General features: G+C 44.3%; 1 protein-coding gene across 7 annotated transcripts in view; it reads right to left on the reverse strand.

Moving 5' to 3' along the window:
* TUBGCP2 (tubulin gamma complex associated protein 2) overlaps positions 1–13,131 on the reverse strand; it is a 38,159-nt gene that overhangs the window by 14,823 nt on the left and 10,205 nt on the right. For 6 of the 7 annotated variants that reach the window (XR_004406189.2, XM_032986669.2, XM_042791069.1 and 3 more), the window contains 9 exons: positions 12,668–12,827; positions 11,385–11,592; positions 10,115–10,314; positions 8,202–8,391; positions 7,168–7,313; positions 6,330–6,510; positions 3,635–3,815; positions 2,793–2,965; positions 1,261–1,389 (listed from right to left, as the gene is read on the reverse strand). Coding sequence is in view for 6 of the 7 variants with exons in the window: in XM_032986669.2 (XP_032842560.1) it covers positions 1,261–1,389; positions 2,793–2,965; positions 3,635–3,815; positions 6,330–6,510; positions 7,168–7,313; positions 8,202–8,391; positions 10,115–10,314; positions 11,385–11,592; positions 12,668–12,827 (1,568 nt within the window). In the remaining variant the exon portion in view is untranslated. The remainder of the gene's footprint in view (positions 1–1,260; positions 1,390–2,792; positions 2,966–3,634; positions 3,816–6,329; positions 6,511–7,167; positions 7,314–8,201; positions 8,392–10,114; positions 10,315–11,384; positions 11,593–12,667; positions 12,828–13,131) is intronic. The other variant, XM_032986668.2, reaches the window with a different exon arrangement.

Below are 13,131 nucleotides of genomic sequence, written 5' to 3' on the forward strand. Positions count from 1 at the left end.
TTTTCCACATATTCAAATGGTTTTCCTTCAATTACTAAAGTCAGAGTTTTGAACCCGATGTGGACTGGATGATTACCCTGAATATTTGCTTATAGTAATCTCAAATTTTAATATTAAATATTAAAGCAATTTTACCAGCCTAACTATCAGGTGAGAACTGAGACATGCATTGGTTAGCAGGGCAAAATTTAACAAGGTAACTGGTTCATATTTCTTTCCAGCCTTACTTGTTAAATGAACACTTAAAAATATTCTATGCCTTGCATCAGTATCTTCAGGGGATCCGAGTATTTAATTAGATCACCTGCTACCTAGAGTATTTAATGCAATCTCACCTTAAAAATAGAATGGTGGGGTTATACAGAGGTTATTTCGACGTTAACTTATGCAGGCTCTGCGTTGGCAAACTAAGAACTGGCTTCAGCAAACCGGGACAGGTCACCAGAGAGGTAGGGGATACCCACCCCAGGGGTTTCGGACCACAGCTGCCCTGTCCCCTGCTGATCACAGCTGTCCTGCGAGCCAGAGGTTGCACTAGAGACCCTCACGGGTCTCCCACTAACACCTCTACAACTACAGGAGAACCAGAGCTTTAGTCAGGTTGGCTGAGGTCAGTGCCAAGGCAGCCGAGGTTACCTTGTCACAAGAAAGTGCTGCTGGCAAGGCAGAGGGTACCACCTCGCAATGTTGGGGTCTGCCTCACCCTCCAAACAGGCACCTCCAGCACCTGGAGTGCAGACCCCAGATGAAGATCCACCCTCACAGGTGGAACAAGACAGAATGATCTTCTGGGAAAACACCCCACCAATTTTACCTTATTCGATTTCTATCATGCCAAAACCCCAAACATTAGCCAAGCTGTGTGAAGGTCACAAGCCCTTGCCAGGAGAGAAGGATGTTCCTTTTAAACCACTGGGGTCCTCACTAAACTTGCTGTTACTAAAGCAGTGACCAAGACAGTATGTGCACAGATGTCCTCTGCTGTAACTCTTCAGTGTATAATTAGCTAACCCGAAAGGCCGTCTCTTCCTCTTCAAAACTTCATGCCAACAGAGGAATGAGCCAAGCAGCTCAAAAATTCTTGAGCAGACACTTCCTACTGAAACCTAAATTGTTGTATTTTTGACCTCTCTCAGCCTGTAAGGAATTTGTAAGGATCTTTTTCACATCAGAATGGTTTGATCCATGCCATGACATATCTAACTCTCAAGAAGGAAAACCAAAACTTCACATCAGATCCAGCAGAAGGAAAGGCCATACCACTTAGCTGAATGCAGGGAGAATTGCTTGGCCGTCTTATTGCTGATCCAAACGTTGCACAACTGTCTTTCCACATGTTTGCAATAGAACATGTGTCTGAAAAGCATCTGGTATCTTGTCAGTGCTTTCCTGGAAAGAAAGGAAAAACCCATCCACATTAAGCCCTGTTCTGATTGACAGACGAAGCTGTGAAGGCTGAGGCTGCTCAAAGGCAAAGAGACTTTACACAATATGTTCCTTACGCCTTCAGACGCACACAGATCCACACCGAAACAATTCGAACCAAAGGAAAAAAAATCAAATTTATAACCATCCCAAAGAATTTCTCTCCAAGGAGTCCCTCCTCCGTATTTCCTACCAGCGGGCACATCACCAGCCTCCTCCTTCAATTCCCTCGAGCTACCTGCAGAAGGGTCACGCACACAGACGCTGGGACGGAGGGCTGAAAGCCTGTGGTCACGTACCCACTGCACTAAGGCTGCAGCGATCACCACAACAATTCACCAGCACCCTCCAAAAAGATGAAGAAAAAGCTGTAACCAAGCTACAGGCAGCATTACCCCGCCAGCAATGCACTGTCAGAAGCAGATGGGGATGCTTATTTATAGCTTCAGGGACTGGATTCGGGTCTGCATTCAGACACTTCAGTGTAGGTGTCTACAGAGCTCCAGTCGATACAGTTCGTGAAACCTTACCAAATAGTATTTTCACTTCCATGGCTACCATCAGAGCTAATACACTCAGTTTGAAAAAAAAATACAGACGTAATTTCAAAAGCACCGCATCATTAGAGAAGTCTCACTGTGTCAACTGATTTTTTGAAGGGGAAAATAAGGGAAAGTAATCATTGGCAATTAACAATTCAACATCTGTCACCTGTTTCATGTAACACTGTTTGTCCCATTTGTCCTGGCTCACAGTAAGCCTGTCAGCATTTCTCCAGGGAAATGGGGGGCAAATCCCTACAGAAAAATGAACCATTCAGTCCCTCGTAACTCAATTAAACGCAAAAGAGCTTGCTCTAGCAATTCTAGCAACAGCCTGTATCTTTCTGGTTTGCAACCAGGGATACCAGAAAGCACATTTTTTTTTTTTTTTTTCTGCTCTCCACATTTGAGAAATGCTTGATTCTTGCGTGGAAATCCTCTTGTGAGAGTTCATATTCTCAGGGGAGATACTTCAGAAAGCCACAGACAAATGAAAGCTGGGTGACTAGTCACAAGTAAAATCAAGGACTAGGCTGAGAAAGCATCCTTTGATCTATGTTTTCCCACAGTTTAAAGTGAAAGCTTGATTTTCCAAACACGCCTTAGACATGGTCTAGAAGGGCTCTATTGAAGACACAATCCATATTTCATAGCCTACAAGTGGAGCAAGCAGGACTCCACAACCCCAAAGCATGCCCTACTAGTCAGCAACTTGTAACATCACTTTAAAGATACAGGCTTTCCCGGGTTTTGCTGTACGGAAACGTGCTTCAACCCCACGCAAACGCTTCTGCCTTTTTTTCCTTCAGTGAATTGATACTTTACCTGTTTATAATAAGGGACAGAGGCCACTTAACAATGTAGTCAAAGGAAAATGCTTCCAGACCGCTGAGAGTGAGCTCTGTGGGATCTGCACTGATAATGGCCTTCTCCTGTTTCGTTTCTATGGCCAATACTCTCAAGAGCTGTGTAATGAGGTCATGGGGCATCAAGTCAATCTATAAAGGAAGAGCAGGGAAAAAATGAAGCCACAGGATGCTCACAACTACTTATTGCGTAGCAACAGACGTGTGGCAGAAGTGCAAATTATCGGAGTTGCTCTCAAGGCATCAGACCACCTGGGAAGCAATAGTGAATGGTATGACTGGGACAGCAGAGCAGCAGGCACCGGAGCGGTGTCGCTGTACTGTTTAACAACCAGCACACAACACACTACTCTGACAATTGTTCCCCCTTGCCCTCGGCCTCTATAGGGTCTGTTCAGATCTCAGACTGCCCCGGCACAGCCTCCGTGATGGTTCACATCTGTAAAATACACAATCATTAACAGGCAGGGCTTCTAATCAGGTATTTTCTTGTACGCCAAAGCCAAGAATAAGCATGAGACACACACCACTGCTTCCACCTCATCCTGAGACCATCCAAAAGCACCTTCTCTGTGTTCAGTCACCAGCGAGAAAACACAGTCCCTTGTCCAGGGTGGGTTCTTCCAGTTGCTAATCTGGATGAAAGAGGATTTAACCCAGAGAAGGTCTACAGAAGGACAACCTCAATTCTCTTTTCCCTCACCGTACATTCATCAGGTTCTTACAGGCACACAGAACTTCCCAAAGCATGGCAGGCCTTCTGCCCAAACACAATTATCTTCTGCTGACATATGTTCTTACCTTTAAATCATCCTTGAAAGGATCTGTGTTGGCTGTGCTCATTCGCAGGGCTAGTTCAAGCAGAGCCTCTAGCCTCGTAGTTATGATGTCGTCTACAGGTTTCTTAAGTTCCTCTTCTGTGAGATCCATGAAGTGAACAAAAAAGTCCCCTTGATCCATCAGGAAATAGTGTTTTATAGATCTGCTCAAGAAAACAGAAGGACAGCTGATCATGTTTTTTAAAGCCTAGATTAATCCACATTAAATCTAAAGGAACAAACACAATCAATTCAGCCAGCCTCCTGGGTTTGATCACAAAATGTTCCTCTTAGTATACTACACACAGCAATAAATAACCCATTTGGACACTAGTCTTTTACGTCTGTCCCCTCCTCCCTTCCAGCTCAGTCAGATCAGGGCTGCTGCTCTTCCTTTTTTCCTTGAAAAATGCACCGTAGAAAAAAAATGTATCCACTACATTGCTAAGCGAAGGCTCATACTGCTATCCTGAACAACACCCCAACCTCCACAGTGTGCAGATCCATCCAAGAGACAGTTGCCAATTCAGAGCAGAATCTTGGGCTCCTTTGAAAGAACAAGTATCTGTGCTGATTTTTTAAGTACTCCAGGTACTTGGGTTGACTTCTGCTGCAGTAGGATGCATAAACTGTAATTTTCACTTGGCACCAGGGAGAGTTAACTGCAGTGGGCCAAGAACTTGGAAATAGCTCAGAGGAGAGTCCGAGGATTAACTTATCACCTGGCCAAAGATCACACATGATCAACTGCAGTTTTCAGAGCAAAAATAGGACCAGCACAGCCTTAACACAATGTGGCTGCAGACTCCTGATCACTGTCAATTTGGGATGATGGTCACCCCCTCCATTTCCCTGACTGTCATTACTCTCTTGAACCAAGAAAACTCCCCCAGTCATGAGGAGGTCATGACAGTGTCAACAGTTAACTGAGGACCCAACGGGTAGGGGAGGGAGGTACTTAGAGCTGACACACCCTAGAGCGCAAACTCAAATAAAAACTTGACCTGACAATCCCACTTCAAGCAGGAGGATGAACTAGAGACCTGCTGAGGTCGTTGGTCCCTTCCAACCAACGTTTCTGGGATGGTGGAAAGAGAGAGTCAGTACTCCCGCTTAACTGAGAAGTGGTTATCTGTCACAGGTCCCTGGGGTTTGATCACAACCATCTCACTCCAGCCCTCGAAGTGCACACACGCACCAGAAGCTCAGGAGTGTCTCCTCAGCCAGCTGCCCCTCCACTTGCACCCCAGCAGACTACCTACACGCAGGACAGCTGCAGAATGATCCAGCAGAGAGCCTGTTTTGAAGACGAGGAAGTGACAGGCCTCAACCCCAGCTGGACAGGCTGAGCAACACCTTAATCTGAAACTACACTGTGATAGAGGGGCCCAGCAGAGGACGAGCAGCCACCAGAGCTTTGGAAGCCAGTGCCTTTTGAACAGTCCTATTAAGCAAAGAAGGCTTGGAATGATGACAGTCGTTAGGAACAATCTCCATAACAACTGACAGGTTTCAGACAGCTCTTACAACCTTTCATGAAGCAAGGGATGTTCTCTGGTGGTCTTCACAAGGCACGTATTAGTTTCAAAGGGGTGAACCATGGCTCTCCAGGTCTTCCTACCACCTCTCTCAGCTGGAGCCATAGCATTCCCAGGTCCGAAGCAGACACCTTTGTTGCAGCTACAACTTTTTCAGACCTAGCAAAAAGCAGGACCAAAGCAATCTCACCTGGCCTGCTAGGCACAGCCACTTCAGTTGCCATTACTGCTTCAGCTTATGTCTCCTAGTCGGCACTTTCCTGTGCAAGTCACTTGGCAGGTTTGTCTCAGGAAGCTCAGGCCACTTTCTTTCACACTGGTTTCTTTCAACAATGGTTTGAAGTGGGACCTCTGGTACCAGGTCTCAGCCCAATTACAAACTATCTTACAACTAGCTCTCAACTGCATTTTCCTATCTATTTGTTGCTGCCATGGTCTTCTGGATAGTTAATAGATAGGATTCCTGTTTTCACTGTTTTCTGAAGATAGTAATAAACTAAAAGCTTGATTCACACAAGAAAGCTGGAGCTTGCATGCTAGAACACAATTGCATTTGCTATCAGCTGACTGTGTTGCAAGAATCAAAATATAGGTTATTAAAATGAACTTTAAAAAAGGACAATGCTAAGAAAAACCCTGTACTGGAACTTGGGGCTAATACACTTACTCTATTTCAACTACCTACATTTGCATGAACAATAACCATGGCATACATTTGGTGAGATGCTTAATATCAGACTATTTCTTATTCACATTCAACTCTCCAGATGATATTAGGAAACTCCCTTCCCAGGTGGGAGTGACACGCAGCCGAGGGACAAGTTACGAAGGAGGTGGGGGATGTCCATACCCGAGGGTGGGTTTTGGGACTGGGCTAGACAAAGCCACGACTGCCCTGACCTAGGTTTGGCAACAGCTTTCCAAGGAATTTGGACTAGAGACCCCCAGACATCCTTCCCACCCAACATTTCATTTTTGGAAAAAAAAAAAGGCAAATCTTACTTTTTCAGATTAACCCTTCTAATGGAAATAGAAAGAATACATTAATAATACCCCCAAGAAAAGAGAGCTAACTTCAAAAACTCATCTTCACCATCAGAATCAATCTATTTAACATGCATTTAGTAATATAAATCAAACCTTAGGTGAGCCACCAGCTCTTTCTCCTCCATTAGGAAATCCAGAAGAACTTTGCTAGCATAGTTATATGCTTTTTCTATTTGTTCCACATACGCTCGCTCTTTTAAAGTATAGATGACCTCTTTAGCCACAGGGCAGGTAACATCACGTCCACATTCTCGTACAACATTCAAGTATTTCCCTAGAAGCAAAAAGAGAGAATGACCCCTATCCATAGCTACTGCACATCCAACAGGGAAAATTTCAGACCACGTCCTTCAAGAGGAAGATATGCTGTGAAACGTTTACACTACGTTCTACTGAACGCTGGAAAGGATTTAGGCACCTTTCAAAAGATGATACAGCATTTTAAATTAGGCACCTAGTATCACGTTTAAGGAGAGATTTAGAAGTGGTTTTGTGGCAGCAAAACATCTCTGCAGATAGCAAGAAACTTTGACGATCTGGTGCTGCACTTCAGAAGTAGCTTTCGGAGGGTTTGGTACTTATGGAAGAGAAGAATGGTAGCCATCAGGTTGCACGCTTCATTTAAACACCCAAATTAAAACTCAGCATGTTCCAACCCCAGTTGCCTAGCTCCACCTAGCTAGCTGCTAGAAAACTGTACCCATGAAACAGCAGTAAGACAGCCAGTTCCCCTTGCTGCTGGACTCCTTCCCACATGAGGTTTTGCTTACAGGATTTGGGGTTCTTTTTAAATCTGATTCTTCTACTCCTCTGGGAAGCTCAGCTGGAGAGCCCTGTAAACTGGCATATCAGGATGACATTTATCTTTACACAAAGAATGGCAATGTTTATCTCGAGATTACTCTTACATCAGAAGCATATCTTTACCAACCTGTGCTTAGTATTTTGTCAGCCATTTTCTGCAAGAATGACGGAATCTGTTGCTGAACAACAGTGTATCTTTGATCCCAATACTTGTCATTATAGTCCTCCTGAATCTTCTCCTTCTGCAGCTCATGTTCCTCCACCATGAACTCACTGAACAGTTAAAGCAGATGTTTAGAAGCAGGAAGTGGTACACTAAGTATTACTTTTTTTGACCTGTAAACTGGTGATACGACATACCAGAAATAAGGCCTCATGAAAATACACACCAGTCAAGAACTGAAATTAGTCTGTATTTGTAGTAAGAGGAGAAACATTATGCAAAGTGTTTCTGCTAATCTGCAATCAATTACGACAGAATTTTATAGGGTTCACAAACCAAGCCTAAACATTATTTGGTTGTCAGTGTAGGGGTGAGGAAGCTGGCCTTTGGCTGCCCTCCCATCATTAGGAAGGCATTAATTTTAGCTATTTTAACTTGCGTTTTTCCCCCCTTAGGATTCTGAAAATGTGGGAAACAGAAATACTGCCTAAACTGTTAAACACAGTGAAATGCTTCACATGATTCTACAAAAGCCAAGAAACTTCAGAGAGTGTTGTTAGCTCATATCAGATTAGTGGACTGCATTTAACATAAATCCACCGAGTTATCACACTCGTCCCCCATGAGAAGAGGGCTCATCCCTGCTGTGATGAGGATGAGGATGTGAGAAAATACTTAAAGGGGAACGGGCACGGTAAGGTGGAATTCAAGTGGACTGAATATCTGAACTGTTGTGCTACTGACTTTTGCATATAATTTCCTTGAATTTGGAAAAATAAAGCAAGTGAGAGTGTCTCTGTATAACCACTGAATCAAAGAAGAAACGTAGTTAAACATGCTCCAGCAGCAACCCTTCCTTGCAATACCAGGTCCAAGCCCCTAGGCTATGCAGGCTCTACAGAGCAGAAGGATGGGTGCACTAAAAATGTAGAAAGCAAAGACGCAAACAGTATTTCTTAACTTTTGCATTTCATTTCTATTCCTTAACTGTTCTTTACCTGTATGGATCATTAATGATGCCTCGATATATCCACTTTTCCAGAATTTCAAAATAAGGCATGCTGGCTGCCTTGGTTAAATACAGGCACAGCTCCTGGGCCTGGCTGTCCCCTGTGTAATTGAAAGTCTTGTCATGGAGTAAGCTCAGGGTTGATCCTCCCATACACTCACCTTTATCCACAGAAGTAGCTGAAATTTAAAAACACAGATGTAAGACACAAAGCTGACACAGATTAATTGCACAAACTATGCTGTTAAACTTAATGAAGTTAGCAGTTGATTAGCTGACCACCCTAAGTCACAGACCTCCGCATCAGCTGTAGACCCCTGCTGTGAAGATGCAAGGCCATTTCACCACACAACCAAAAGCTTACATCCTGAAATGTCCTGAAATGAAAATCCAAATGATCCACAATCTAAAAAAGCAATAACCAAACCCAACCCTCCAGGGAAGGAGAACTGAACTTAGGTAGACACAAGGTACATGGTGGCTTAGAGTCCAAAAGCCTCCTACACCAAGGGGACCATGTATAGTGATCCACTCTCTAAGTGGTAAAGGAAGAAACACACACTTCAGTGGCTTGCCTGAAAAGACTCTGATCTCAAAAACACTTCTGTTCTCAACTGTAACACTGAGGTAGCCATGCGTATAGCTTGAACACCAGGACTTAGCTAGGCTGCTAGTGAAGTGTGTACTTTGGCATCACAAAAGGGACGTAGGGACAGAGGAACACAGTACTGCCAATGAGTTTTGGATCAAAGGAAACCTTAAGGTAGTTGGCTAACTGCTGTGCTTTAAAAACCTGAAAGTTTCAGGAGAAGTGATTACCAAGAGGGATCATCCAATTCTAAATTGCAAATAGAACAGATATTTACGTCCAGGTAAATTATCTGGCCTGAGTAGAGAGAAATGTACAAGTATTCTCATGCCAAAGAGTTTAACCAAAATTACTGAGGTAACTGCACCTGTGACCAACAACCTCGTGCAATGGCCCAGGCTGGGAGCAGCTGGCCGAGGAGCAGCACTGCAGAGAACAACCAGGGTGTGCTGGTGGACAATGAGCTGACTGTGGGTCAGCAGCTTGTCCTTGCAGTGATGAACACCAATGGCACCCAGGGTTGCACTGCCAGCGATTACTCCTCTCTGTCCAGCACTGCTGAGGGTCACACCTGGAACACTGTGTTCAGTTTGGGGTCCCCAGCATGAATGACAAAATGAAGAGGTCCAGCACAGGCTAATGAGATGGTGGGGGGGGTGATACCCAGGGCATACGAGGAGAGCCCCAGGGAGGTGGGCTTGTTAGCTGGGGATTGTCAAACATCATTCCTTCATTGTCCAACAGATGGTTCTAGAGGAGATGGTATGATACTCCTCTCGGAGGAGCACAGTGACAACATCAAAAGGGCAATTCCAGTTGGAGATACAGAAAGAAACGTTCACAAAAAGGCTGGTGAAGTCATGGGAAAGGGGGATGTCCATCCCTGGGGATTGTTCAGACTCGCCCGGAGGACATGGCCCTGAGCAACTTGCTGTAGCTCTGGCCAAGGAGTTGGACTAGAAACTCCCAGGGGTTCCTTTGGGTTGGATTGGTTCATGGTTATACACCCACACAGAGCTGGAGAGGCATTTGGAAAGAAGCTGAGCAGAGACAGCAGTAGTGGAAACAACCGATCCAAAGGGTTGCGAAGGTAAAAGCCACGGACTTGCCTCATGACAGCTCCGAAGGGCAGATTCATCCCTAGAGCTCTCAAAAAAGAGCAGTGCTCTGACAAGTACAATTCCCCTTAGCTTCTTCTTTAATATAAAATAACATTGAAGTGACACATGCCCTGCCTGTATTGCTACTCTGTGCAGTTTTCAGAAGTTGTCATGCACCTGCCAAAAAGTAACCACAGTATTTTTGAAATTTACCAAGTGAAGCAAGGATCTCCAGGGTCCTCATTGTGGGCTGGATATAAAACCAGAGTTTCTGTAGTGACAGAAGTCCCTGTCTCTGAAGATGTTCCAGCTGGGTAATTAGTATCATGTATTCCTTGATTAGAGTCCGCATAGCAGCAGCCAGAGCATGATTTACCTGTCCATACTCGAAGGAAGACTTCTCCTCTATAAATCTGTAAAAAGCAAAATGGAAACTCTTTCAGGCAAGGCACCTTCTATCATTTTCAGCAATTTTATGTTCAGGACACCGTACAAGCACACGAGTAGATCGCGTGTTGGAAAGCGCACCAGTCTTCACCTGGAGTTTCAGGCTCCACATTTGTTCTGTGCCCTCCTGCCTGTTTCCCATCACCACATTTCCTAGTACGGAAAGCTGTGGGAAGATGTTTCCTCTCAAATTACAAGGGAACTAGAATTATTTGCAAAACCACTATGTAAAATAGTGAAAACCAGGATTTTCAAGGGGATTGTCTTTGCGTAAGCAATAGATTAGAGGACAGGAAAAGATCTCCAAAGGAAGCAATGTGCACCCAGACACAGGGGGAAAGCACTGTTGCTAGCTTCTGACACCACATGCCACAGCAGGGCTTCATCTGACTAGATTTAGATGGCTCCATACATGTCAGTGGAGAGAGACAGATGCTTCTGAACACAAGGCATATCATCTGGGAGGAGACATGTAAAAGAGAGGATGAATCATATCCTAAAATGCTGCCTTCTCTTTGCTGATCTTTTAGAATCAAATGCAGACAGCCACGCAACAAACCTCTGCCGTTAGTGAGGTGTACCTTATTCTAAGGCCTTTTAACAGTTACTTAAGGTAGCTACCAGAAACTAGGCAGTAGTAGGTTCTCCTGCTCAGAAGCACACAAAGGTTGTCTCAGGACTGGATGCACAGAGGAGAGCAAAAAGCAGGAAACATGGAGAAATTCATAGCAGAGTGGGAGGAGACAAGGCAGAATAAGCAGACATATCCTATTTGCACTTTGTCTGAAGGCACCAAGACCAGGTTTGGACAAAGCAAAAGTAAGATGAATGAAGAAGTAAACTGGCAGCACAGAGGAGAACCCCAACAAAAAGAAATGTAGCTAAAACCGGTTCAAAGAAATTGTCATTCTTATTTTATATCCTCATAGGTTTAAATTAAGCTTGGAAGTTATCATCTGCACGATGACAGATTCTCTATTCTACAACCTGATGCTCAAGGGAGAACATCCTCCTCTGACAAAAGTCAGCTTGGTACCTGGTGACAGCAGAGTAACTTGCTGCTACAGGAAGAATCCTGGTCACCAGCTCTTTGATGGACAAGTCCAAGTTTGGATCAACTGAAAACGCTCGGTTCTGCCTGCCTACGAGAGACTGTGCTGTGATGTATCTTCCATCCACACCAATCAGAATGTACAGCAAGTCCTCCACAATCATGGATTCTTGTGAGGGTAACGGCAAGGTACCTGTTTTCAGAGAGAAGACAAAAAAAAAAAAAGAAGACAATCAGAACATGCCATAGCTCCCCTCCACTGAAATATTCCAGTATCAAGAAAACAGTTCAAATACAGACATCAAGAAATGCCAGCCCAGCAAAAAGTGCGAGCTGTAGGGTCTCTGAATGGTGTGGTCAATTACAGGCCAGCTACAAAGAAGCGTGAAGGACTCAACCCAAAATATAATTAAGTGCAACGGAAGATCGGGGAACAGAGTGGCCACAACACTAACGACAGCAAATCTTATCTCATGAAACAAGGCAACAATCCCTCTTCACTTGTAGGATTGTATGTGAGAGAACAGATGGTTCTGAGCTTGCTCGGAATGTACCCTCACAGCACATCCCAAAAGGCCCCAGCAGAAATGCACTGGTAGACAAGCTATTTAAGGGCAGCTCCAAGAATGAGCCTACTGTTTTCATGTCCCCTTTCGACACAGCCCAAATTCACATCAGGAAGAGGCTAGGGGTTTCTTGTAGGAGCCTCCACAGTTTTGGGGAATGGAAACATGAGGCTCCAACTCAGCTCTTCTCTTCCAAAAAAATACTTAAATCTCATTTGTGAATAAGAAAATATACACAGCTCAGCCGAAAGCTAGAATACAACACAGATTGATTAGTCCCCTGCTGCTCTGGTCAGGAGAGAGACAGAAAATCGGGGAGGTTGCTGTAGTTTTACTGGAGAGGATATTGAGCTGGGTGTCCCTTGGCAGGTATGACTACAGATTTTTCATCTGAGAATACAGACGTGTTACTCCTACAGTAGGATTTTATGGAGGTTGTGACTCAAGAGAGAAAAAAGACTGGGAAAGTCAAAACAGTTTAGATCCCATAGGTCAACAGTGGGGCTGGAATTCAGCGCAGGAGAAACACTGTGAACAACATAAGTTTGTGCTTGTTTTTTTTTTTTTTTATCCCGTTCTTCATCTGCAGAGCGCAAGGAGCCAAGTTTTGCTTTCATCCTGAGTGTGATGAAATCTGAACAGCAGTTCTGAACAAGTACAAAACGTAAAAAGTTAGTGCAATCTTCCCTGTATATCACATACCTATAGGTACCGTCGTGTCAGTGCTTAAACTGGTGCCAATTAAGAAATCACCAATCAGTGCAGGTCTCTCATACACCCAGGATGGAAAAACTGGAATGGGCTGACCAGAATTCTTCTTGTTCTGCTTATCTCGGAGGATTTTTCGTGTAAGCTCAAGAGGCTGTTGGAAAGAGTGAGAGAGAGAGAGAAAGGAGAAAAAGAGATCTTCAGAAGTCCAAGAAATTTTGAATTTTAAGCAGAAATTGATTGTAAACTGATAACTTGAGAACAGAAAGTGGAATAGCTGATGTTTCAGTAGCAGAGTGTAGGATTTGGTCTCCCAATACCATCTAGTCTATTGGTCTCAGTGCTGCAGAGGTCATTTTTTATACAGTTGGCCTTCATTTTATTGGAGGGTACATCAAATAACACCTTTCTGCACCCCTCCCCGCCAGCTGGGGTGCTAGGGCACCCAAAGGGGAGCA

Source organism: Tyto alba, unplaced genomic scaffold (assembly GCF_018691265.1).
Source record: "Tyto alba isolate M040663 unplaced genomic scaffold, T.alba_DEE_v4.0 Super-Scaffold_1, whole genome shotgun sequence".
In the NCBI taxonomy this organism is placed as follows: domain Eukaryota; kingdom Metazoa; phylum Chordata; class Aves; order Strigiformes; family Tytonidae; genus Tyto; species Tyto alba.